Source organism: Xenopus laevis, chromosome 5S (genome assembly GCF_017654675.1).
Source record: "Xenopus laevis strain J_2021 chromosome 5S, Xenopus_laevis_v10.1, whole genome shotgun sequence".
Classification (NCBI taxonomy): Eukaryota; Metazoa; Chordata; class Amphibia; order Anura; family Pipidae; genus Xenopus; species Xenopus laevis.
Window position 1 is genome coordinate 141,235,053 of NC_054380.1, and position 26,731 is coordinate 141,261,783.

Sequence of the window (26,731 nt, forward strand, 5' to 3'; positions counted from 1 at the left end):
GGTACCCAGGGTACAAATAAACACTCACCCCAAATCTTCCCCTAACTGGCCTTCAGACTGGGCCCCCTTAGCTCATAACAAGGTTACAGATATATAGAAACATTGGGGTGTCACCCTGCTATAGTTCCAGGGTACAAATAAACACTCACCCCAAATCTTCCCCTAACTGGCCTTCGGGCTGGGCCCCATTTGCTCATAACAAGGTTACAGATATATAGAAACATTGAGGTAACAGTCACCCTGCTATAGTTCCAGGGGTACCCAGGGTACAAATAAACACTCACCCCAAATCTCCCCCTAACTGACCTTCAGACTGGGCCCCCTTAGCTCATAACAAGGTTACAGATATATAGAAACATTGGGGTGTCACCCTGCTATAGTTCCAGGGGTACCCAGGGTACAAATAATCACTCACCCCAAATCTCCCCCTAACTGACCTTCAGACTGGGCCCCCTTAGCTCATAACAAGGTTACAGATATATAGAAACATTGGGGTAACAGTCACCCTGCTATAGTTCCAGGGGTACCCAGGGCACAAATAATCACTCACCCCAAATCTCCCCCTAACTGACCTTCAGACTGGGCCCCCTTAGCTCATAACAAGGTTACAGATATATAGAAACATTGGGGTAACAGTCACCCTGCTATAGTTCCAGGGGTACCCAGGGCACAAATAAACACTCACCCCAAATCTCCCCCTAACTGACTGGGGTGACCGATCCTAACGGACGCTGGAACCTGAGGACTAATGTTCCCTGATCAGAGAAGAGACCTGTCTAATGAACCTTCTGCTTCTTATGGAACAATTCCCTGAGTCCCTAACTGGGCCCTAGATCTGCAATAGCTACAGTGAGGCCTATTGGAACCGGAACCTGAGGGGCCTAAATGAAGAGTAAAGTCCTTCCCTGACTGACACACTAAGTGGAACTGACAGTTGGAGCAGCTTTCCCTGCACTTTACCAACTTTACCTCCGGGGGGATCTCTGTCTCCTGCTGCTGCCAGATCTGTGTCTGCTCTCTCCTTGCCTTCCTGTCTTGCCTTTCTCTTTCCCAGCATTCCTCACACAGTCACATGGCATCAGCCTTGCTGTTTCCAGATTGGCTAACACTGACTGCCATCTGCAGGCTGGAGGTGACATTTGCATCATCCTCATGTGTCTGACTATTACAGTATGTAGACCAGGGCTGGTTTATAATCACTAGATGCAGCATGAGACAAATATGTACATTCATTTTCTAAAGAACTTGTTTCAAGTTGCCTCTACTGTGGTAGAAATACAATTTCAATGAGCAGTAAATCCTAGTGCAGGAATACCCTTATGTAACATCAATCTTAAACTAGTGTTTTGTACAAGGGGAAATGATGACTGAGTAGTCCAGGCCAAAGCTACTAATAAGTTCTGAATGGAAATATAAGATTTCAGGAATGTTTTTCAACAAAAAAAAAAATGAAATGTTGAAAATCACATTCCATTTTGTAGCGATGTTTCTTTATTTTATTCCTCCTCTAGGATTTCCTGAAATTCTAATTACTATATAATTCTAACATTTTCTAATAATGGGGTCTTTTGTGTTCAGTTCAGGCCTTAGAAATATGATATAACATTTGGGAATGAATATACAGCCTAACAATCCAGCACTGGAAGATAAAATGGCAAATATCTCAACTGCCACCATTCTACTCCCCTTACTGCTCAGGTATGCAGGGACAAATGTCACCCACACGCTACAGAACACCAACATACTGAAAGTGATGTTTTTAGCCTCATTAAATCGGTCAGGGAAATCCTTGGCTAGAAATGCAACAATGAAACTCAGTAGGGCCAAGGTTCCCATATAACCAATTATACAGAAGAAAAGGATGCCAGACCCCTCATAACAGAACAGAAAAATATAGTCTGGATCAGAAAGAGTATCAGCCTCTGCAAATGGGGGATTGCAGGCCAACCACACAGCAGAAATCACAGTCTCACCTAAAGAACATACAATGATTAGTATGATGGACAGTTGGGTTCCTACATACTTCTTCAGCTTGCTCCCAGGCTTTGTGGCATTGAAGGCAATAATAACTGTGAGAGTTTTAGCCAACAAAGATGAAAGAGAAATAGTAAACACAATCCCAAAGATCACTTGTTGAAGGATACAACATATCTGTGTGGGGCGCCCAATAAATAATAAAGAGGAAAGGAAACACAACATGAGAGAGATGAGGAGGAGACAACTGAGATATTGGTTGTTGGCTCTCACTATAGGAGTCTCACGATACTTTCTAAAGATTCCCAGGATTACAGCACACATGATGGATAATATTATGGAGATGAAGGATAAAGTAGCTCCCAGTTGGTCTTCATAGGAAAGATAATTTAAATTCCTTGGGATGCAGCTGTTTCTTCCAGAATTTGACTTTTCATATTTAGAGCATTTCATGCAATTTTGAGCATCTGTAGTAAAAGGAAAAAATAACATTTAGGCGATTTATTTGGGGCAAAACTTGGCATTCTTATCAGCCAGGTGCCAAATGAATTTTAATGCAGTCAAGGCCATCAAACAGATTTGAAAATGCATTTTGCATATTTAGAACTCTCAGATAATTTCTTTATTCTATGTGGACCAAGTTGGTGTTGATTCATTTCATGAAAATTATAATCACACTATATATAAGACCCTTGTAATATATGGAAGTTACAGTTATATGTGCCCTTTCAGCTCAGTCTCTGGGTCAGTTTTTCTAAAGAGCGAAGCACTATTTTTTTTTAGTGAAGATTCACCAAAATGACAATTGGCAGGGTCATCACCAATTACAATAACTCATGGCAAAATGCTAGAAGGTTAGATGAAGAGACTACACTGGAAAGGTACTGGGTAAAGGCAAATCAAGTAGCTTAGAGACATAGAAGTTAAGAACAGTTTAAGCCCCAGTTCAAGCACAATTCTAGGCAAACAGAATTCAGGACAAACAAGAAACATGGTAGCTCTCTTTCAATATACTAAATGGTGGCCAGAAGTTTATCTTCTTGAAGGACTTACCTTCCAACCTACAGACCATTTGGGACCATATAGATCCCATCTCCTACTACTCTATTGGTAAGTCAAAATGTCAATGTACGATATTATGAAGTCTTATGACTCACGTTTTCCTTGCCCTACTCCTCTGCCTTTATTTCCTACTTTTTCCCCCCTTTCTCTACATTTGACATTGAAATGGCTGCTGTCACTCTAAGAAACATATACCAAACCCTCTGATCCGTGCTTGGCATTTTTGCAACACCATGTATTTTACATGCCATGATTGGCTTTTTTGGTAACTTGCCATTTGTCTTACTTATGTTTTTTTAGAAGTCAGATTAAGCAATGATATAGGGGGACTGCATATGAGCTGGGCAGACTTAGGCAGGCTCTGATACCGGCACAGACACCCCTCTGCAGAGACTCCCATAGGGTATACCTTGGAAGGCCATGTATCACTGTGAGGTACAGCAGGGACCCAATACAAGAACCGGACAAATCCTTTCTCATCGGAAGGTTCTTGCGCAACATACTCAAAAGCATTAAATATGGGGTTGCCCATTAAGGAGTGATTCACAATATCTATGGGGCATCCCTTTGGGACATTATCCACTACAAACCTGTAGTCAGGATCAGCTCCTATTTCTAAGGACCAGTCCCACAAGGCAGCTTCAGACAGGGGAGCCATAATGCTTTTATGTGACCGAATTGTGTGAGGGAAATAAACGCTCACAATATGATCAGTAGGTACACCGCTCGGGGAATAGGAACTACAGACTTTCCCCGCCTTGGTGCCTTTTTCCTACTGAGTCCGCACGCGCAGCCTCTGTCACACTAGTTTGCGTGCGGTGTTACTGTTTAACCCTTCAAGAGCCCCACGTTGGGCGCCAAAATGTAGCGATATAGTAAACTGACTTGTTCTAGGGCAGTTTAGCTTCTTTCCTTTGTGGTCTGAGACCACAGATGAGCTCGCTTTCTCAGGGGTAAGCCCTCGCAACGCGGTGGAGGCAAGGGTATAGTGTAACTGTAACTGGGTGTGATAGCACAATGATGGGCACCAGTAGTTCTTTAACAGTTGAACAAAGAACGTATTTATTGAACAACAACAGATAGATCATTTAGCACATTGATCCACAATGGAGTATAGAACATACACAGCAGCATAAAGGAAGCATATACTCACAGCACTTATAGGCTGAATCCCTATCTCAACCCTATCCTGACATCCCTATCTCAACACTTGGTTCCTTACTCTGGGTCAGTAATACCCTGGGATCTTAATCCCTCTAATCTCCTCGGCGGAGCCTTGAGCTGCTCAACTAAATAACCACTCTATCACTCCTAGAGCGATCTATAAAATGAGTATAGCTGTCTAATTACTAGGGCCAAGGCGCCTAGGGTCAGCCCTACCCATTCCCTTCCAGCCTGCTTGGTTGGGCTAAAGCAATGGACCCAGAGCACCTGGTTCCAAAACCTTTTATAGTCTGGCACAGTGCCATCTGGTGTACACTGTGTGAACTACAGGGGTTACATAAGCACAAGGTCCCCACAAGGACCCACTAAGGTGTCCATATTACTAGGGATGTGCCTGTCTGTAAAGTGTAAGGGTGTCTAATATTTTCACATCCCTACATAGGTATGAACTGTTTTGAATATTACAACAAGCACAAGGCATATAATGCACAATGAGGCACACGAGGCATGTACCATAGACACCTATATATTGGAATGCCTAGCAGACAGAACTTTTCTAACAGAAAACAGATCCTTAAAGAAAAAGACAAGGGCACCTGAGACATACATTGGGTTAGAATTCCTTACACCGTGTAAGGTCCTGTGCTGAGGGAGACTCCACTTACAGTGAAAACATTGAACACTGGTACCAACTTAGCAACTATTGTACCTGAGGAATAGAACCCTTCTTGGTTGACTATACATAGTCTTGTGAGAGGTAGAACTGGGTACCCCTAAGGTTTCCAGATCCAAAAATAAAATAACCCCAATGAAACTAAAGGGTAATCACATGAACATGGAGGCAAACTGTAACCCCTGGAGAGATGCTTAGATTCACCCACGAAACCTGGCAGTTTTCATCCGACATGTAAGGAACATGCCTATATGTGGAAAATCAACTATCCTACATATATGAACTTTTTCAATGAAGCTGACCGTAGGACAGGAGAGGCCATATGGATGTTCCAGTAAGTGTCAGAATAGCTTCTAATCCACCAGACTAGAGCCATACTGGGTCAGATGTCTCAGGAGGGTATCAGGAGTGGCTGATCCTCACATGGAAGTTCTACTTCTATAGAACAACAATGTAAAATCCGAGAATCAAGCAAGGCTAATAGGAGTATTATCTTCTTCAAGATAGTCCAAGGCTTTATAGCCTGAGGCAATAGAACAGTAGAAACACACAAGGATGTAACTGTGAGGAGGCAGGTTCCAATACTGCTGGTGGCTAAAGAGGGCACTGACTTACAAGAGAGGAAAGAATCACCACTCATTGGATGCTTCCATCCTCTGCTGTCTAATCAGTTACATATCTGATATGGAATAACAGCCAGCCCTGTATTCTAACTACTCAATAAATGGAGATTGGAAAAACTGAAGAAAAAACAGACCCAAAATAAATCTGCCTTCTGGGCATACAGCAGAAACTTGGCCTTTAAGCTACAATGGTGCTCCGCTTCACTGGCAGTATAGCCAAATGACTCCTATCCTGGACCAGTCATATTTGTAACCTGAACACAGGTCATCTCTATTGTTAACAGACACTCTGCTTATTGTCATCGGTATGACAGATAAAATAACCCATATATATCATGACACTAAGCTTATCAGTAGTAAATGTCAATGCAGAAGCCATCCCCTCTATAGCTTGTAGGAGGCACTGAGGACCCACCCAACTAAGGGTAGAAATACATATAGGGTTATTTCAGTGAAGCATAGAGAGCTATATTCCTTCTTTTTGCTTTTTTTTGTCATAGTTAGAACTTGTAGTAATGTATTATATATACACACATACACATGCCGATGGCCCACCTATTGATGCACACACGCTTTGGCAGACTCTGTACTATGGAGCTTACAGTTAACCATTGATTAAACATTCATTCTGAAGATTTTTGGCTTTCTTAAGATTAGCATATCTTCTTCAGATGACTATAGATATCCTAACCATATTAGAGCAAAACATAAAATGATCCATTAGAATCCACATACAGGGCGTGGGCCTTCTTACTTCTCAGTGTTATTTTGTCCTGTTTCAAGATGAACAACCCACCCCACAGAACTAAGGGTGATGGAATAGTGTTAAGTTAAAGCTTTTCATTTATTTCAGTGTTCTGGACTTCTACTACAATGTAGAACTAGAATGTAGGTTTTGCTGCCCCAAGTTGGTCACTATAAGAAGACCAATGTTTATAAATGCTTTGCTTTCCTCTCCACAAATATAAAGAAGCTCTGCGATAAGTGGGCACAATTATCTAGAAATTTAGATTACCTGAGGGGGAAAGTTAACTAAACATTTTATCGTTGTGTTTTTGTTGTTTTCTTTTAAGAAAACATTGGTTTCCCATTTTCTAGTTTCCCATTTTTTTGCAACTCTCAACATCCCACCTTCTTCTAGACTTGAAGAGACAATGCATTTGAGATCAGACATACAGTACCTGTTATGTTAGACATTTCCCCATCAGCACACTGTACACAGGTATAACAGCAACTTGGTTTTCCTTCTATTTTAGCTTTTCTGTACCCTGGTATACAGGGCTCACTACAATTAGAATAGACAAACTGTGGGGTGAAAGAGAGACATGAATTTAAAGCATAACATGGGAAACTAAACATTAGTCGATTGCTTTAATAAATGCTTGGCAAAAAGGGACTTTCCTTAGTGTTTTGTGCTTCATATCAGCAGTATAGATTAGTACAAGCTGTGACATAAACCTTGGGGTGTTCTTACTGGTTGGGGTCCAGTACCAGGACCAGTAACACCTTTTAGAGAACCCAGTCCCATCCTGCTTTCTACTAAGGAAAATGGAAAAAATGTAAACCACAGATTTTTCATGGAGTCCAAGGGGCCACGTCATCTTGCAGCACTAGAAAATCATCTTCACCCCTGCCTGCATGCTGCCATGAGCCACTTCCTGTTCTTCAGGTTCCAGCTTCCTGGTTTGTGACATCATTTCTGGACGTGACATCACCTAGCAACCTCTAGTTACCCATAAGCATATTCGAAGCTTTCAAAATCGAAGTGTTCTCCTTACATAGCCTTTACCTATGCAAAGCTATACAAAGCCTTTCTTCAGTGTTTCCTCAGCGTTCCTCTCTCTCTTAGCCTTTCCCTTCACATACCGCATCTTTCCCCCCACCTCAGTTCTGGTCTCTTTCAGCCTTTCCCTCTCCCCCGCGAACCTCTGAAGCAGCCCTTACACTTGTGTGCCTCTCCCCTAGCCATTCCATGATCCACTGAAGCAGCCCTCTTGAAGCAACTTCCTGGTTCATGAGCAACTTCCTGGTTCATGAACAACTTCCGTAATGTCATGTGAGGAGAGATGTCGGGGTGCGCACAGAGCTGCAGCTGCTGGTCGCCCTATTGCCTTTTTTCAAAATGCATTGAAGAGCAAGGAGGCGATCTTTTTGTGATTTTTAAGTTAAATCCCCGGTGAATACATAACATGCAGTGGGATATGAGTATTATCTAGAGGGTGTAGTTTTTATTTTATAAATAAAAAAATTGTTGTTACTGGTCCTTTACTATTCACAACAAAGACTACATGGCACATTACAGAAAGGTAACTAAAGTAGTCCTAAATATTGGACACATTTATAAAAAAAGATTATAACGCTTTAAAGGTATAAAAAGATTATACAGGTATAGGATCCCTTATCTGGAAATGCAATATCCAGAAAGCTCTGAATTACAGAATGGTTGTCTCCCTTAGACTCCATTTTATCCAAATAATCCAAAAATGTAAAAATGATTTCCTTTTTCTCCATAATAATAAAACAGCAGCTTGTACTTGATCCAAACTAAGATATCATTAATGCTTATTGGAAGCAAAACCAGCCTATTGGGTTTATTTAATGTTTAAATTAATTTCTAGTAGACTTAAGGCATGAAGACCCAAATTACGGAAAGATCCATTATCCCAAAAACCCCAGGTCCCGAGCATTCTGTATAACAGGTCCCATACCACTATAAGGAAAAAAAACAAATAGCAACTGGCTCCCCAAAGAGCAGTTGGCAGAAAAGTAGACAGGATGGAAATAAAGACTTTATTCACCCCACACCGATATGTTTTGGTAGTTTTTGATTTTTTGACTTACAGGTTTCCATATAATTCCCATCTTGGCTTTCCCATACTAAAAATTGAAAGTGTACATACAGTAGTTTGTCTGTGTTGTTACCTCTGAAAAATAGGGTTCCCAGAGACTGGTGCTGTTGTTGAAAAATAATTGATTCCCATCAGACTTGGATGCATCAAAACTTCCAACCTTTATGATTTTTAATCCTAATCTAAAGAAGTAGTATTTCAGGATATCATAACGGACTGGTTGGTCTCCATTGTTTTCAAAGTTTATTTCATCTCCAGAAGTTGTTCTGAATTTCACACGCCGCATCAATGCATTTAGCTTAAAAAGATTAAACAAATACATATGGTACAACAGGAGTTTCAGTTCAGTGATCAATTTTAATTAGCATCAATCGGGTGTCTCCAATCTTTAATTAAACACAATCAAACAAAAAAAGGAGACAACCTCGCCCACGTTGATTATAGTTCCAGTAAATTTTATTCAGAAAACCCTAAAAGAGTAAAAGAAACCTTAGCCCTTACGGCAGGGTGGATGGGAGTCCCCACTCACAGTACCTGAGTATAATATACAAGGAGCCCAAATCCAACAGGGAATGAGCTGGAATATATTGAACAGTCTTGAACAAAAGTTCCAACTGGGCACCATTCAGAGTTCCTGATGTGGATATATGCTTTTCATACACTCACAACTGTGGATAAAAGTGCAGCTCACTGGGTATAACTTGCCATGGCCACAGAAATGGTAGTTAATGGTATCTAAAAGCATAGCTTAATTCACAAAGTACTTCAACTCAGCTGGCTATGAGTCTTGTGTATGTGAGTCCTCCAATGGTAGAAATACTCATGTGTCTATGAAGAATCTCACTGGTCCATGGAGAATATCTATTCAGGTGCCTCTTCCTTGTATCACTCCTACAGCATTTCATTGCCTCTGCTACAATGATTATTTTGTTGCTACCACAACTTTATAAAAGGGGTAAACTTGGGGCAGAAGTAATGTTTAAAGTCATTTTACAGAGCCAATCTGGAACTAACAATTTCCATGGAAATCCATGCTATAAACTCACTATGATCAAGATGTGCAAAATGACTCCAATTGTTTCTTTCCACATCTCAACATTATCCACACTTGCACCATCTGCATCTTGGGAACATGGGCAGAAATTTGACCAGTTAAATAAAATTGTCTCATAATAATTGGCATTTATTTACTTTTGTGCCCATATTAATATATTTATGGGGAATACAAGGGACAATCTGATAATATAAATTTAGCAGTTTGAACATGGCATAAAATATTAAAGCAACAGTGACATAGGTATGCCAGTGACTCATCTTATCATAGACAAATTAAAAATATGTGCCATATATTCCTAATTTTGACTGCTGGAAAGATGGATTACAATGTTTTATAAAAGGGCCTGGAAATTCCGATGCCCATTTAAACCAAACTCAGACCTGTATGTTTTAATTTGAAAATTAATTCTGTTAAACATTGAGTCAGTATTTTGTCTATAGTCACCCCTCTCAAATCTCCATGTATCCTATCAATCACCAGATAAAAGAAGCGTTGAGCCACTCCATCATGTGCGAAATACATGTCTGACTATGCTGGAAAACATGTTACAGTTCTGGATATATAATAAATGTTCATAAAATCTCCATAGATATTCTATAGATATTCTATAGAGATACATGGTATACAGATGGAATACACTACAATTCTCCCCCTAATTTGCCTTCAGACTGGGCCCCCTTAGCTCATAACAAGGTTACAGATATATAGAAACATTGGGGTGTCACCCTGCTATAGTTCATGGGGTACCCAGGGTACAAATAAGCACTCACCTCAAATCTCCCCTAACTGACCTTCAGGCTGGGCCCCCTTAGCTCATAACAAGATTACAGATATATAGAAACATTGGGGTAACAGTCACCCTGCTATAGTTCATGGGGTACCCAGGGTACAAATAAGCACTCACCCCAAATCTCCCCTAACTGACCTTCAGACTGGGCCCCCTTAGCTCATAACAAGGTTACAGATATATAGAAACATTGGGGTAACAGTCACCCTGCTATAGTTCCAGGGGTACCCAGGGTACAAATAAGCACTCACCCCAAATCACCCCCTAACTGGCATTCAGACTGGACCCCCTTAATATAATTATGATTAAACATTCTTGAGTATTTTAAAACAAGAATATCTTCTTGTTTTAGTCCATCAAGTTCAACTCCTCCAAAAGAAAACCCAGCCCCATACACACACCCCTCCCTACTGTCACATAAATGATATATCCCCATATCTATACTAACTATAGAGTTTAGTATCACAATAGCCTTTGTATTATGTCTGTCCAAGAAATCATCCAAGTCCCTCTTATAGTCATTAACTGAATCATCACCCGGCAGTGCATTCCCCAACCTCACTGTCCTCACTGTGATGAACCCCCTACTCTGTTCCTTTAAATGAAACTTCTTTTCCTCTAGTCTGAAGGGGAGGCCTCTGGTACGTGATTCTCTTTATGGGTAAAAAGATCCCCTGCTATTTGTCTATAATGTCCTCTAATGTACTTGTAAAGTCTAATCATGTCCCCTCACAAGCGCCTTTTTTCCAGAGAAAACAACCCCAACCTTGTCAGTCTCCCCTCATAATTTAACTCTTCCCTCCCTCTAACCAGTTTAGTTGCACTTAGTCTCTGCACTCTCTCCAGCTCATTTATATCCCTCTTAAGAACTTTATTTGCTTTAGTAGCCACAGAATGACACTGCCCAGAATTAGACAACTTGTTATCTACAAAAATCCCAAGATCCTTCTCATTTAAGGAAACTCCCAACACACTGCCATTTAGTGTATAACTTGCATTTATATTATTTTTGCCAAAGTGTATTTTATCAGAGGTAAAAAAAAAACTTATTTTCCAGTGATAAAGCACACCATTGTAAAGAGGTAACACATACATTTTTTTTATGTTACATAATGTATAAATTTGGGCAATGTTACAGTTCGTCCAGCTAGTGGCCAGCTAAGGGTGGTCTGTAGGGGAATTCCCCTTCATGAGCTTATATAAGGAAGTTCAGGAGCTGTGCATTGCCTCTTTGGCCTAGGAATAGGCCAACGAGGTCCTATAGGTAGGACCAAAAATGGTCAGACAATCTTTGGGAGACTGACTCCTTTAGGGCTAGCTAGTGGTAGAAGGTTGTTTGAGTTCACTCTAGGAGTGAAACACAGTTAGTCTAGTGAGATAGGACAATCTTTTGTCCCAATGAGGAGTGATTACATTGGGACAGATAAGGTAGGGAAATGAAGCATTTAGGCTAGAAGAAAACCTACAGGAGAAGGTTTACAGTGAGAGGAGGCCCCTGTATGGCTACCAGCACTCTGCCTGTGCATCCCCTGCATGACAGATGTTCTGGAGGCTTCAGGAGAGAAACACTGTGAGTGTGAGAGAGAAGCAGAGAGTGAAAGAATCTGCAGAAGTTTTATGTATTTATGGAACTATATCCTATGGCTGAAAATAAATACATTATTCATCGGTTTCAGCATCTTTGTAATTGGAGATGACAATTAGGGATGGGCGAATTTTTTTCGCCTTGTTTCGCCTCAAAATTTATGCCCATAGACTTGTATAGCATCGTGTGTCAAAAAAAAGACGTGCGTCAAAACAATTTCAATTTTTTCATTTCGCCGTGGTGAATTTTTGGCGAAATGAAACGAATCAAATTCGCCCATCCATAATGACAATCTTTTTGACTTGTGGCAATAAATTATAGACAAATTAACCAAAATGACCATAACATATAAAAAAGCATATGTATTGGTTGATTGGATGACAACAAAACCTCCATATTACAAATGCACATTAAAGGACACACAAAGTCACTATTCCTTCAAATGAAAGAGACAAAGGAAAATAAGCAAATAACTGTAAATAAATTAATCATACATTAAACAAAAACACACAAGGGGAACATTTATGAAAAATTGTACAAAATATCACAATTGCACATAAATAATGTTTACAATCTTGGCAAGCTGAAAAATCTGAATTTATTAATTTATTAATTAATTTATTTTAAATGATATTTTATGTATTGCAAAATAAAGAAAAAAAATGATAACCAACATTTTACATGATTTTATACAAAGACATGGTCATTAAATGACAAGCAAAGCAACATCATTACTATCGCATATAAAAAGGCAAATGTTTTGGAACAACAAAACCTCCTTCTTTAATACACATATGTACATTAAAGGGCACACATAGGCTTGGACATGTTTCACTACTGGTTTCAAAAAAACAATTTGTGATTAATAGTGCAAACATACAGAATACCTTATGATATCCAAAAATACAACACAAAGATGTATGAAAAATGTAAGAATATTTTATTATTAAGGATAAAACCAACATACAAAACACCTTATAACAAACACAGAATTAAGACCCCAAAGAAAAACTAAAACATCACAGATTTGAAAATACCAATATAAACCAATCTAATGTGTCCCTGTTCCTGGAGAAGGAATTATAGGGGTGATTTACAACAAGTTGCACACTACACTTGCAGACATAAATGACCCATTATAAGTTCCATACAGGGATTTGCCCCTCTGCAGAGAGATGTGTCTGGCTGAAAATGAGCAAATGAGGTTTAATGAAAACAACTGTATGGATGAGAGCAGCCCCTCAATGAGCAGTCCTTAAAGGAGAAGGAAATGTTAAAACTAAGTGAGCTTTATCAGAAAGGTCTATGAAAATACACCAGTAAACCCTCAAAGTAATGCTGCTCTGAGTCCTCTGTCAAAAGAAACAGCACATTTCTTTCCTTCTATTGTGTACTCATGGGCTTCTGTATCAGACTTCCTGTTTTTAGCTTAAACCTCCGGGGCTAGGGCTTGAGCATGCTCAGTTTGCTCCTCTCCCCCTCCTCCCTTCTGTAATGTGAGCCCAGCGCTATGAGTGAGCAGGGAGAGACTCAGGCAGGAAGTGATGTCACACCAAGCTAAAATGGCAGCTGCTATCCTAAACAAACAGAGAGAGCTTCTATAGAATTTAACTCAGGTATGGTTAAGCATTCTGCAGAATAAATATAGCATTCTAGCTTGCACTATGCTAATTTATTGGCAATAAAATGCCTCCATAGCTTTCCTTCTCCTTTAAGGCAGGCACATATACATCTGTTAGAAATGTATGCATGTACAAAAAAAGAGTAACCCTAGTATATGTCTGCCTTAAGGACTACTCATTAAGTGCCTGTTTTCACACAGATGGTTGCTTCCACTCCCCTTGTTGTTCAAGTTTGGTCTAAAGAAAAATGTTTTATCTATAGAAAAGGTGCTTGTGAGAGGACATGATTACTATTTAGAAGTATATTAAGGAATTTTATAAATAGATAAAAAAGAGGGGGATATTTTTCACATAAAAAGAATATAATTGAATGAGGTTGTGGAATAAGCTGTTGGGTGAAGTTGTGGTTGCAGACTTAATACTTTTAAGAGTGAATTGGGTGATGTCTTTGATGAGCGCAATATCCAGGCTATTCTGATGTCAAGATCTACATATTTACTGTTTTTTTCCAACCTAAATTAACTATATATGACTAAGTAGCTATTTACCAACTGTATATTTTAAGTATAACTGTTCACCAACTTACCTGCCACTGCTTAAAATAAACATGTAGACTCTCTGCTGATTTAGGGAGACTTGTCATTGTGCCGTACAGTTCATGGAGAGCGTGAGCCATTGTGTAAACTGCGGTGTAAATCCGATAAGATATTCTGAAATCAAATGTTTCATAGGCTACCAGATCTATATCATCAAATGATTCATTCCCTGTGCAATTATATAGATATGTAACTTGAGTATTGGTTGGCAAGTTGCAGTCAAATAATAATTGCCACATTTTTGAGAATAAAATGTCATGTTGATATTTAAATGGATTTAAGGAATAGAAAAACTGCTTAAAACCTGGAATCTCTCCTTGTTGGATGGAAAATACCAAAGTGCCATTTAAAGTATCAAATGCTGGAAAAAGAGGCATAAAACCTGTACGGGGGAGATATGAGGATGCAATCCATATTTTTTTGGGAATTTTATCTTGATCAAAAAAATCGTTAATGTTTTCAGCAAACTTTGAACTGAGAAAGAGCATGATGACCTTAGCTGTACTTTTGTAGATTGTTTCTTGAATTTTATTGTTGAATTGTGTATAGCTATTAGATTTAAGTCTGACGAGGAAGTCCAAACAGACACTTTCTTTTCTCATTACTTTTTCCAGCCTTTTACTTGCCCTGTAACCATAGTCATCATCTGATACAATAAGTCCAACCCAATTCCAGCCAAAATACTTAAACATGCTCATTATAGCATCAACTTCTGATAATTCATTGGAGATTATTCGGTAGACATATGGAAACTCTACTTTGTTATTCAATATTGGATTTTCAGAGCTGTAACTGATCTGCAGATTAAAAAAACATTTCAGTTTTCTAGTGAAGCTAAAAAAGAAGCAGATATGGGATTAGTTAAATATTTTCTTCAGACTTATTGGCAAGAATGGCAGAAACCAAAAATTGGATTATTACGATGTTTTCACCTTCATTATATATATTTACATAGTTACATAGTCAAGTTGGGTTGAAAAAAGACCAAAGTCCATCAAGTTCAACCCCTCCAAATGAAACTCAGCGCACAAACCTACACACATCCACTGAAACTATATATATATATATATATATAAATATACCAATATCTATATACATTGTAGATTTTTGTATCAAAATAGCCTTGGATATTCTGCTTGTCCAAGAAATCATCCAAGTCCCTCTTATAGTCATTAACTGAATCATCACCCGGCAGTGCATTCCCCAACCTCACTGTCCTCACTGTGATGAACCCCCTACTCTGTTCCTTTAAATGAAACTTCTTTTCCTCTAGTCTGAAGGGGAGGCCTCTGGTACGTGATTCTCTTTATGGGTAAAAAGGTCCCCTGCTATTTGTCTATAATGTCCTTGTAATGAAAGATAATCGGTATAAAAACTGGTTATAAACCAATTGAATGGCTAATGTTTTACATATGCATACCTGATAGTGTAATATTATGCCTGGAGTTGAACCGGGAACCTGGTGTTTCTGGGCTCTCTGCATTTCCCCTGTGCTATGTGAGCAGACAGCTTTGGTCCTCCTTCCCTCCTATTGCTTTCCATGTAATTGCAAGTAGACATGACTTGTTTCACCTGTTGTCAATCTGACCTCAGCTGATCAGTGTAAGCCATTAAGTTGCCTATAAAACCCCCTACACTGCACTGACTCATTGCCCAATGTAGGTCTATGTCCTATAGTTCCTGGATGTGATTCTTCCTGTTCCCGACCTTTGTCTGTTTTTGACCTTTGCTGTATCACTGCCTGAACTGACCCTTCTCTATTTGATCACTCTTCTGGATCCTGACTTTGTACCATATTACTGATTGGCACATTTACACATTGGTTTACATACACCATTTGTTTCTTATATTTGGAATGTAAGGAAGCAACATGCAGAATATATTAATTGCTGTGGAAGTGTAACCCACTGAGGATGCATATATTGAAGGACAAAGGTGAGTCTGGACACTGTAAGGAAATTAAAGAGTAAATACTTGAGATGCATAATGCTTTGAATATAGCTTCTTTTTACAATAACAACTCCTTGTGACAGTTTGTTGCATATGTAACAGCGAGCTGGCCCCAAAATAAAGGAAATGAAAGTGGGACCAGACCAGCTGCCTATTTTGCTTACAGCATCTATAAAAATCCAAATAGATCTACTGCTCCCCTACTGTCCAGCATCTTACTTACATCATCATAAAAAGCAATAAAAAAAGCAATATGTTCTGTCATTTCCTATAGAAAATACCTTATGGATAGAGAATAATTCTATAATAGGGGCTGGTCCCCAACACCCCCTAACAAAACCAAACTTAAAACTTTGACATGAATCTAAAACCAAATTTCATCTATCCCCATCACCTTCAATATTACAACCCTTGATGAATAACCCTGAATTTATTCCAAGTATGGAACCAGGGGCATTCGATAGATGGAAGTTTTGGGACGATAGGTAAACAAGAATTAGTGGCTTTATAAAGAATACAAAAATGATTCCATATAATGACCTCAAAGCTTCCAATCTACAGCATCATATCTCCCACACATCAATTACCAATATAAAACACCCTAAATATGATTGCCAGGTGTCCACTGAACAGTTTGATGCCCAATATGTATAGGTTTACCTAAGCATGTGGCATATAGGGGCCCCAAAATGTAGACACTCCATTTGTGCTATAGTTCTGTTATTCCGAATACTGTAAAATCAACATATTTACATAGTTTGGGGGAGGGCAAAGGTAGAAAAAAATTATGTTCACCCTAGAAAACCATATATTTTCAGAAAGATTCACATTCCCCTGAATCCAAATTGGGTATGCTTGTCTTTCTACTCCAAAGCACCAAGCCGCAAAGCTTTTCTAGATTTTGGTGACATTTCCAAAAATCACCTCAAAGCTTCCAACCTGCAGCATCTTATTTCCCACATACTATTAGGTATCAAGATAAATCACCCCAAATATGAAAGCCTGGGGTCCTCTGAACAGTTTGATGCCCAATGTGTATAGGTTTACCTAAGCACGTGGCATATATGGGCCGCAAAATGAAGTCCCCCATATGTTCTGTCATTTCAGGTGCTGCAAAATCAACACATTTACATAGTTTGGGGGGGAGGTAGAAAAAAGTATGTTTATCCCAGAAAACCATATATTTTCGGGAAAGTACACAATCCAAATTGGGTATGCATGTCTTTCTACTCCAAAGCACCAAGCCACAAACCTTTCCTAAATTTGCCAATGTTGGTGACATTTTCAAAAATCACCTCAAAACTTTTACCATTCCTAGTGCAGAAGGGACAATCTGATGGCTGGAGGAGTCATGGAGCAACATGTATGCAGAGTCTCAGCAAGCAGGAAGTGCGTGGGCATGGCCAATGAAGGAGGAAGCAGAAGCAAGCCGGAGGAAACTGGTAAGTGCAGCAGATACAGCTTTTTGCAATTTTAAGCCGGCCCTGCGACATTCCTGTCACAGAACCGACATGATAGCCCCCCAGCCTCATTGTCCAGGGGGCTGTCACCACTGCTAAGTCTCTGCAGAGGCGGCTAAAGCCACTGATGCAGAGATCAGCATCTGCCAGAACGTTCTAGGTGCTGTTCGCAGTTAAAGGCCTTGCCTGCCGGAATATACGACGTATGTGCTTGGCAGGCAAAGGGTTAATGCATTTAGCTTTTCCAAGAACAATACAGTACTACCATTGTTCACATGAAGTCTATGTGGGATGCTGTGACACCGTTTTCTGTGTTAAATTGGATAAATAAGTTATTTGGGTTTAGTTCCTCTGTGTCAAACACAAAACTAAAAGTGGCTTCATCTGTTACATAGTTACACAGTTAAATTGGGTTGAAAAAAGACAAAGTCCATCAAGTCCAACCCCTCCAAATGAAAACCCAGCCCCATACACACACCCCTCCCTACTGTCACATAAATTATATATCCCCATATCTATACTAACTATAGAGTTTAGTATCACAATAGCCTTTGTATTATGTCTGTCCAAGAAATCCTCCAAGTCCCTCTTATAGTCATTAACTGAATCATCACCCGGCAGTGCATTCCCCAACCTCACTGTCCTCACTGTGATGAACCCCCTACTCTGTTCCTTTAAATGAAACTTCTTTTCCTCTAGTCTGAAGGGGAGGCCTCTGGTACGTGATTCTCTTTATGGGTAAAAAGGTCCCCTGCTATTTGTCTATAATGTCCTCTAATGTACTTGTAAAGTCTAATCATGTCCCCTCACAAGCGCCTTTTTTCCCCCAGAGAAAACAACCCCAACCTTGTCAGTCTCCCCTCATAATTTAACTCTTCCCTCCCTCTAACCAGTTTAGTTGCACTTAGTCTCTGCACTCTCTCCAGCTCATTTATATCCCTCTTAAGGACTGGAGTCCAAAACTGCCCCCATACTCCAGATGAGGCCTCACCAGGGACCTATAAAGAGACACAATTATGTTTCATCATCTGTACTTTGCTCTATTGTTGTTAGGCTGTCAATCATTTATTTGACTTGCTAAATATTGTGTAGTTGTTATGTATTTTCTGTAACTTTATTTCTAAACGTTAGATATACTAAGGATTAGGATATCACCTTAGTCAGTGGTATTTGTTGACCATAACCATTTACATGAATAAGAGCAAATAATAATTATTCATTTTTATTTTTCTACTAATACTGGGAGCTTTTATGTATAAAGTCCAATACCTATAAAAAATCTACATATTCAGCATTGGCACATTTAGGAGACATGGGACTTTCCAAATTAAATTATGTTTTTGATAAATGTGTCTATATATAAATATATATTCCCAGCCAAGAGTGACTTGGATGATTTCTTGGACAAGCAGAATATCCAAGGCTATTGCGATACTAAAATCTATAGTTAGTGTATGAGTATAAAGTATATAGTCATATGAAAAAGTTTGGGAACCCCTCTCAGTCTGCATAATAATTTACTCCAACTACTTTCAACAAAAAAGATAACAGTGGTATATCTTTCATTTCCCAGGAACATCTGAATAATGGGGTGTTTTCTGAACAAAGATTTTTAGTGAAGCAGTATTCAGTTGTCTGAAATTAAATCAAATGTGAAAAACTGTCTGTACACCCTTGTAATTTGAATACATGTAACTGCTCAATACTGATTACTGGCAACACCAAATTGGTTGGATTCGCTTGTTAAGCCTTGAACTTCATAGGCAGGTGTGTCCAATCATGAGAAAAGGTATTTAAGGTGACCAATTGCAAGTTGTGCTTCTGTTTGACTCTCCTCTGAAGAGTGACAGCATGGGATCCTCAAAGCAACTCTCAAAAGATCTGAAAACAAAGATTGTTCAGTATAATGGTTTAGGGGAAGGCTAAAAAACGCTATCTCAGAGGTTTAAACTGTCAGTTCCAACTGTAAGGAATGGAATCAGGAAATGGAAGGCCACAGGCACAGTTGCTGTAAAACCCAGGTCTGACAGGCCAAGAAAAATACAGGAACACCATAACGGAGGATTGTGAGAATTGTTACAGACAACCTAAAGATCACCTCCAAAGACCTGCAACAACATCTTGCTGCAGATGCAGGTGTATCTGTACATCGTTCTACAATTCAGCACAATTTGCTCAAAGAACATGTGTATGGCAGGAGGATGAGAAGCCCTTTCTGCACTCACACAAACACAGTCGCTTGTTGTATGGAAAAGCTCATTTAGACAAGACAAAGTCATTTTGGAACAAAGTGCTTTGGACTGATGAGACAAAAATTTAGTTATTTGGTCATAACAAAAAGCGCTTTGCATGGCGGAAGAAGAACACGGCATTCCAAGAAAAACACCTGCTGTCAAATTTGGTGGAGGTCCCATCATGCTGTGGGGCTGTGGGGCTAGTTCAGGGACTACTGGGGCCCTTGTTAAAGTCAAGGGTCAGATGAATTCAACCCAATATCAACAAAGTCTTCAGGATAATGTTCAAGCATCAGTCACAAAGTTGAAGTTACGCTGCAGGGGTTGGATATTCCAACAAGACAATGACCCTAAACACACTAGGAAATCTACAAAGATTTATGCAGAGGGAGAAGTACAATATTCTGGAATGGCCGTCACAGTCCCCCGACTTGAATATCATGGAAAATCTATGGGAGGATTTGAAGCAGACTGTCCATGCTCGGCAGCCATCACATTTAACTGAACTGGAGAGATTTTGTATGGACCAATGGTCAAAAATAGCCACATCCAGAATCCAGACACTCATCAAAGGCTATAGGAGGAGTCTAGAGACTGTTACATTTGCAAAAGGAGGCTGAACTAAGTATTGATGTAATATCTCTGTTGGGGGTGCCCAAATATATGCACCTGTCTAATAATCTAATAAACGTTATGTCTATGCTGAAATACTACTGTTTCCATAAGGCACGTTATATATTAAAAGAAGTTGCTACATTGAAAGCTCAGCCGATGATAAACAAAACTCCAAAGAATTAAGAGGGGTTCCCAAACTTTTTTCTATGACTTACAGTTTATGTGAGTGTATGGAGGGGTCAGTGTGTGTGTGTATAAATGCTGGGTTTCATTTGGGGGGGTTCACCTTGAAGGACTTTGGTCTTTTTTCAACCCAACTTTACTGTGTAACTATGATTAGGCTCACAGTTCAGTGTGTCCCCCATAATCTCATTCCTTTCTGAAGTGATGAATTCTGGGACTAGAAGTCCCTCTTCTTTCAAGAGACTTTATGAAACCCTGTGAACCTATGAAATCACAGGGACATCTACACTTCTATGGACAGGCAGGATATTTAGGTTTCTTTCCCAGTACCATCTTTATGTGATAATATAAGTAGGGATAATTGACTTCAGCCCATTTCTAATAAAGGTTATGAGTCTCAACAGTACCATGGGGACCCCCAGTTGGCCCAAGCTCTAGTGAGCCCAAAGCAAGGTGAATGAATAAAAAACACATGTATATCATTTGACACTATCTTTATCTAGTATGGGCCCTATTAGGATCTGTCTGACAGTGACCCTGACTTACACCCACACACAAAACTAAAAAGAAATCAGTAATGGTTTGAATTTAGTAGCAGTCTATGGAGCGAGACTTTCCAGCACAGACCTGAGGGTACCTATAGATCCCTGAGAGCCACGCAATTGCCAGAGATGATTCTGAAGACACGTCTCCTATGAACCCCACAACCTTCCTGTTGTTCCAGCAGCTGTAATTTGGGATTGGGGGTTCTGTTCCAGACAGGATTCCAAAAGCACTTGCAAAAGATTTAACCCCTGAGGCACAGGAGTCATAGATCCGATAGCCCAAAGTCACATTAGGCAGAAGTTCTGGGTCCTTATTGATCTCCCCAATTGTATAAATGAGAACCAGTTGGTGCCGATAGAGTTTGAATGAGAAACTGTTATGTAGAAAAACATTTAAAAACAGATATTTTGGTGAATATATATATAATTATACTTTATCTGCCTACTTTCCAAGGTTAAGTCCAAGATTCTTGTGTGAGCTTCAGGTGAAGTAGTTACAGGTGCAGCAGATCTTGTGACTGAGGGGGGCCGGGGACAGGGGGACTGGGCTGCTGTATGACAGTTACACCACTGCTGCTCTGAACATTTTAGATTCTTAGACATTATGGAGAATGCCCCAGTCTAGACAAGCTATTTGGCAACTCCCGCTATTAGGCAAAGAATTAGGCACAAAGCAGCTTGTTATTTTCTTACAATCCACCTTGATTTTCTGTACCTGTAACTTACACAATACGTCACAAAGTTTAGCAGCACCAGGAAAGGCACAAAGATTGGATCTAAAAATAAACAGTGTTCAAGCAGGTACAACATGTGCCCATATAATGCCCGTGAGCACCCACATGTACTCTCCTTACTAGCACCCTACTAATACTGGGCTCTCCCTGCCCCTTGTATCCACAGGCCCTGTACTTACCAACTGCCCAAGGAGTTATGTCCATGTTACACTGGCAGTGAGTGCGGAGGTGCAAGTGCAGTTTTGTCCCCATAAATACACCAAGCTCTTGTGCTAAGTCCTAGTATTGTTGTATGGAGGAATATGTTAGTTACATACATGCAGACTATCACTTGATACTGTATATCCTGCAGGAAAGAAAGAAAGAAAGAAAGAAAGAAAGAAAGAAAGAAAGAAAGAAAGAAAGAAAGAAAGAAAGAAAGAAAGAAAGAAAGAAAGAAAGAAAGAAAGAAAACAAGAGAAACTTGCCCTTACTGTGAACACTCCAATTCTTTGTCTGTCTCTGTTTTAACAGGAGGTAAATTGATGAACCAATGATGTATCTGGAGAATTCCACCAACGATCAAGTCCCCATCGCTAAAGTAGTTCATCCTGCTGAGGCTCCTCAGTTGGCACCCAGAGCTGGGACTGGCCATTTCAGCTGCACAAGGAAATATCTGGAACATCAGAACCACAAAGAGAACCTTGAATCTGTCAGGAAACAGAACCTCCATTGATCCACAGAACTGAGCAAAGAGATGGTGCAAATTCTTGAGCAAATGGGGGCAGAGTGAAGACATCTTTGTACCAGAAACAAAGCAGCCAAAGTGTATATTTCTAGCAATGTTCCCTTAGTTATATATCTTCCCTGAACTGCAATCTATGAGCAGCTACACCCACTGATATATTTTAGCAGCACAGTTATAGAGTTTCCGAAATCAGCCATAATAGCCTGTGTTCAGCTCTTCCCAATACAGCAGCAGCCTTGGGATTTATGGATTTTACTTAGAACCTCTGACTTATTTTAATTCATGGAGCTGAAACTTAAAGTCATGGCTGGAACTAGGGGTCGGCAGAAGAGGCACCTGTCTAGGACACAATGATGGGGGGTGCTGAGCAGGTTCCTTTTGAAGAGTTTTCTGCCTACCCCTAGTTCAGCTTTCTTGCTCCAGCTGCCTCTCCATTCTTGTAATCATGTGCACCTCCCCCGCTGGGTTGTCTAGGGTGCCTGGTCGGCTTGAACCGCTGCTGCTTAAAGCTCCGGTTTTGGGCCTTTTTGACAGTAAACAGATGTTTAAACAAACTCCAACTCAAACGTGCCTTTGGTGTTTTACTTTAAGGGGCTGATTTTTGAAGGTTGGTTCATTTTTCTGAATCGTACTTTGTAGCTCAAGTGAACAAATTTTTCGGATAGGTACTTAATCAAAATGTTTTGTAATTTATCAAGTGTAAAAACCATATAACCTATAAATACAAAAGTGAGCCAAGTGAAAGCTGTCGGTCATGTAGAAGTCAAGTTCCCTTTCTTATCTTGCAAAGATCAGCCTTTTGTTCATGGTTTTAGAGGTTTCATTCATTTATTGTTGTATAGATTTTTTGTTTGTTCAAGAAAAATTCTGGGTTTTCAGGTTTTTTCGGGGCCTACCCCATTTCATTTATAGTTTAATTGACATTTCAATCATTTACAAGGCATTCATGATTTTAGAGTTTAATCATGGTTTGAAAAAGTGCTGCAAACCACTAAGCTGAGAGAAAGAGATCAAACAGACATTCTTCCTAATTTCCACCATATCTGTTCTTCAGGTTGACCTCCCACCCACTATATTGGACCACCCTAAGTGGTTCAGAATCATAATTTGAGAATATTTGATTTTATGTGATATTAAAATGTTTCAAGTTCTTATAGGGATGTGTGTAGATCATTTTTTTTTTTTTATTATTTGAAGATTTTATTTTCATAGAAAAAAGAAAAACTCTTACAAGCATAAAAGTAACACATGAGCGATTGGTTCAATTACATTATCGAAGATTGGAATAACAAGACATGTAGGCACTGCTATAGACATATCTTTGTGTCACCAATAAACCCATGTATTGAGCATATAAGCGAATAATTGTCTTTATTAGCGCTGTCGTCACGTGCTCAAGCTGTAGTATGTGGTAAGTATTGGCCAATCCGCTATCAATGCTTCGCAGAGATCCAAGAGGGGAGGAAAAAAGTAAACAATAAAAGTAATAGTGAGGGGAAAGAGGGGAAAGAAATTGAGGAAGGGGGGTCAGAGAATGAGAGCAGAGGAGTCAAACCATTGAGTCAGTTCGAGTCTGTTTGGGTTGTCTCGAATTCAGCCCAGGGGAGCCATAACAGTGCGGGTTAGTATACTGTACCTTGTACACATGCTCAGATGGTTTGCTTTTTTTTTTTTTTTTTATTATTTGAAGCTGTTATCGTTTTTCAACATGACAATTAAAAAAGATGCAAGAAAGTATAACATGTGCTCAGCCGCAAATTTGTACATGTCTAAGTAGGTTACGCCAGTCTACACAGAACATTTTCAGTATCCGATTATATCTCATGGTCTCTCAAGCGTAGGCTCGGATACCAGCATTGGACCTAGAGGCTCCCAGTAGGTAAATCCTGCCCTGCTCAAAATAGTTCAACGTAATGCTATACATGCAGCTGGCTTATAGGTGGGGAGGGAGAAACAGACGCTAGGAGGGAGGGAAAGAAGGAAGGGGGGAAGAAAGGCTAAGAAGAGAGACAGGTATCATAGCTACAATGCATATTTACCAAATGACAACTAAATTCCCACAGTGTTCAAGTAGTTCAAGAGTCGGGGGAATGCGAGTCAGATTGGGTATCCTCCAAGTATCGGGTCCACGGGTACCACTCCAGCTCCCCCTCATAGCTCTTATCAAAAAGAGAATTTCTGATGGTTTCCATCGCTCGGATCCAGTTTACCTTGGTTATCAGTAATTGTAGGCCAGGTAATTGTGGCCATTTCCAATTAGCTGCTAGGAGAGATCTTGCTGCTGTCAGGATGTGTCTGGCTAATTTATGGGATAATTTAGAATTAATGTTCTCGATTTTCATACCCAATAGAAATGTGTGTGGGGTTGCCGGAATAGTGCAATTTAGAATCTCGGAGAGCAGAGAGGCGATCATCTTCCAGAAATTCTGGGCTACTATGCAGGTCCACCACGTATGTAGAAAGGAACCTAGTTCACCACATCCTCTAAAACAAGTGGCATGTACCGGGTTGCCACTAAATTTACTTATACGTGTTGGGGTGTAATACCAGCGATAGATGATTTTATATGCTCTTTCGCTGGAACTTGCACAAATGGATGTTTTTTTGGCATTTTCCCATATATAAGACCATGTCTTATCCGCAATTGGGAGACCCAAATCTGTTTCCCATTTAGTCATGTAAGGCTGGCGTATATCAGTGGTATCTGATGATATGTGGCTGTACAATGTGGATATCAGGTGTGTCGGGTACATGCGTTTGAAGCAGATTTTTTCAAAGTATGTCATAGGTTGGGTGCCCTGAGATTTGGTTTCGGTCTCTACAAAGTGTCTAATTTGTAAATATCGAAAAAATTGCAAATTTGGAATGTTATGCTGCTCCTTAAGTTGTTGGAAGGAGAGAGTAGTTTGATCTGGGCAGAAATCCACTAGTGTGACCATGTTTGCATCTATCCACGGCCTAAAATCAAGGGGGTGGCATCCTGGTAGAAAGGTCTTATTGCAAAATAGTGTTCTATATCTAGTGTTACATGTGCTCAATTTCATCTTAAGGGCAATGGAGTCCCATAAATCCAGGGCTTGTTGCGAGGAGGGTAAGAGGTCCTTGGGGGTGTCTCTGTGCGCTCGAGGAACCCAAAATAGATGTGCTAATTGCATGGGTGCAGAGAAGTGGTTCTCAATCAACTTCCAGGATTCCTCTGTAGGAGCGTGTATGTGCACCATGGACTCTAATCTACTTGCCAGGTAGTATCTATATACGTGTGGAACCCCAAGACCCCCTAATGACTTCGGTTTGGTCATAATCATTGACTTAATTCTGGGTCTCTTGCCTCCCCATATAAAGGTCGAAATAGTTTTCTGAAGTGAGAGAGCTATTTTTTCAGGAAAGCTAATAGGTAGAACTCTAAAAAGATATAAAAGTCTGGGCAACAGAGTCATCTTCACAGATGTTATTCTTCCGAACCAAGACAGAGAGTAGGTATGCCAGACGGAAAGATCCTTCGTAAGTTTATCTATTAGTGTAGGATAATTAGCTTTGTATAAAGATTTGTAAGACGGAGTGAGATTGATTCCCAGATATTCTAGGTGATCGCTTTCCCATTTATAGTCGAAGTTGAGCTGGAGTAGCTTCAGTTCTGATGTGGGTATTGTTAAAGGGAGAGCATGTGTCTTTGTAGAATTGATTTTATATCCTGAAATCTGCTGGAAGTGTTCCAGGGTACGCAGCAGGTTAGGCAGTGAAGTTTGGGGAGAAGTAAGTGTAAGGAGAATGTCATCAGCGAATAAATTTATTTTATGTTCCTCAGTGGCCACACGGAATCCTTTGATATCCGGGTTTTGTCTAATGGCATTGGCCAGGGGGTGTGTAGATCATTTTAAGTCTAACATTCCTATTTCCATGGCTGCTGCACGGATGTTGTACTTTAGGCTGAAGTAACTGAGTAAAAGTATCTCCATCTTATTGGCCCTTTGTCCCAGATAATGACATCATAGTTCTATCTGTCTCGGGGGCCTAGCGGGACAGATAGCTCCCAGCGGGAAAGTCTGGACCTAGGAGGAAGCTTCTGGTTAAAGTCCAAGTATGCGGTACAGACAAGAGTTCAGAAACAAAGCGTAGTAGTCAAATTCAGGCAGTAGGCCAGAAGGCAGGCAAATAATTAGCAAGGTCAAGGTACAGGTAGGGTCAAAATTCCAGGAATGCAATAAACATGATATTAGGAATACCCAGGAATGCTTGAAACAAACCCTATAGTCAGGCATTGAACCAGCATCCTGGGCGACCTTTAATTTCG

At 39.9% G+C, this 26,731-nt stretch overlaps 1 protein-coding gene and 1 long non-coding RNA gene across 3 annotated transcripts in view; one reads left to right on the forward strand and one right to left on the reverse strand.

Moving 5' to 3' along the window:
• Nucleotides 1–1,420: 1,420 nt before the first annotated feature.
• LOC121394141 (vomeronasal type-2 receptor 116-like) lies at nucleotides 1,421–15,475 on the reverse strand. The gene is made up of 7 exons (XM_041564153.1): nucleotides 15,413–15,475; nucleotides 14,615–14,789; nucleotides 13,983–14,161; nucleotides 8,419–8,643; nucleotides 6,678–6,801; nucleotides 1,580–2,441; nucleotides 1,421–1,505 (listed from the first exon to the last, which is right to left on the reverse strand). Exons 1-7 carry the CDS (start codon nucleotides 15,473–15,475, stop codon nucleotides 1,421–1,423), a joined length of 1,713 nt encoding a protein of 570 aa, XP_041420087.1.
• A 113-nt stretch (nucleotides 15,476–15,588) lies between these two features.
• LOC121394336 overlaps nucleotides 15,589–26,731 on the forward strand; it is a 45,294-nt gene continuing 34,151 nt past the window's right edge. Inside the window, exons 1-3 of one of the 2 annotated variants that reach the window (XR_005961676.1) lie at nucleotides 15,589–15,927; nucleotides 17,266–17,384; nucleotides 22,227–24,181. This is a non-coding gene — a long non-coding RNA (uncharacterized LOC121394336). Of the gene's footprint in view, nucleotides 15,928–17,265; nucleotides 17,385–22,226; nucleotides 24,182–26,731 lie in introns of those variants that run through there. The other variant, XR_005961675.1, reaches the window with a different exon arrangement.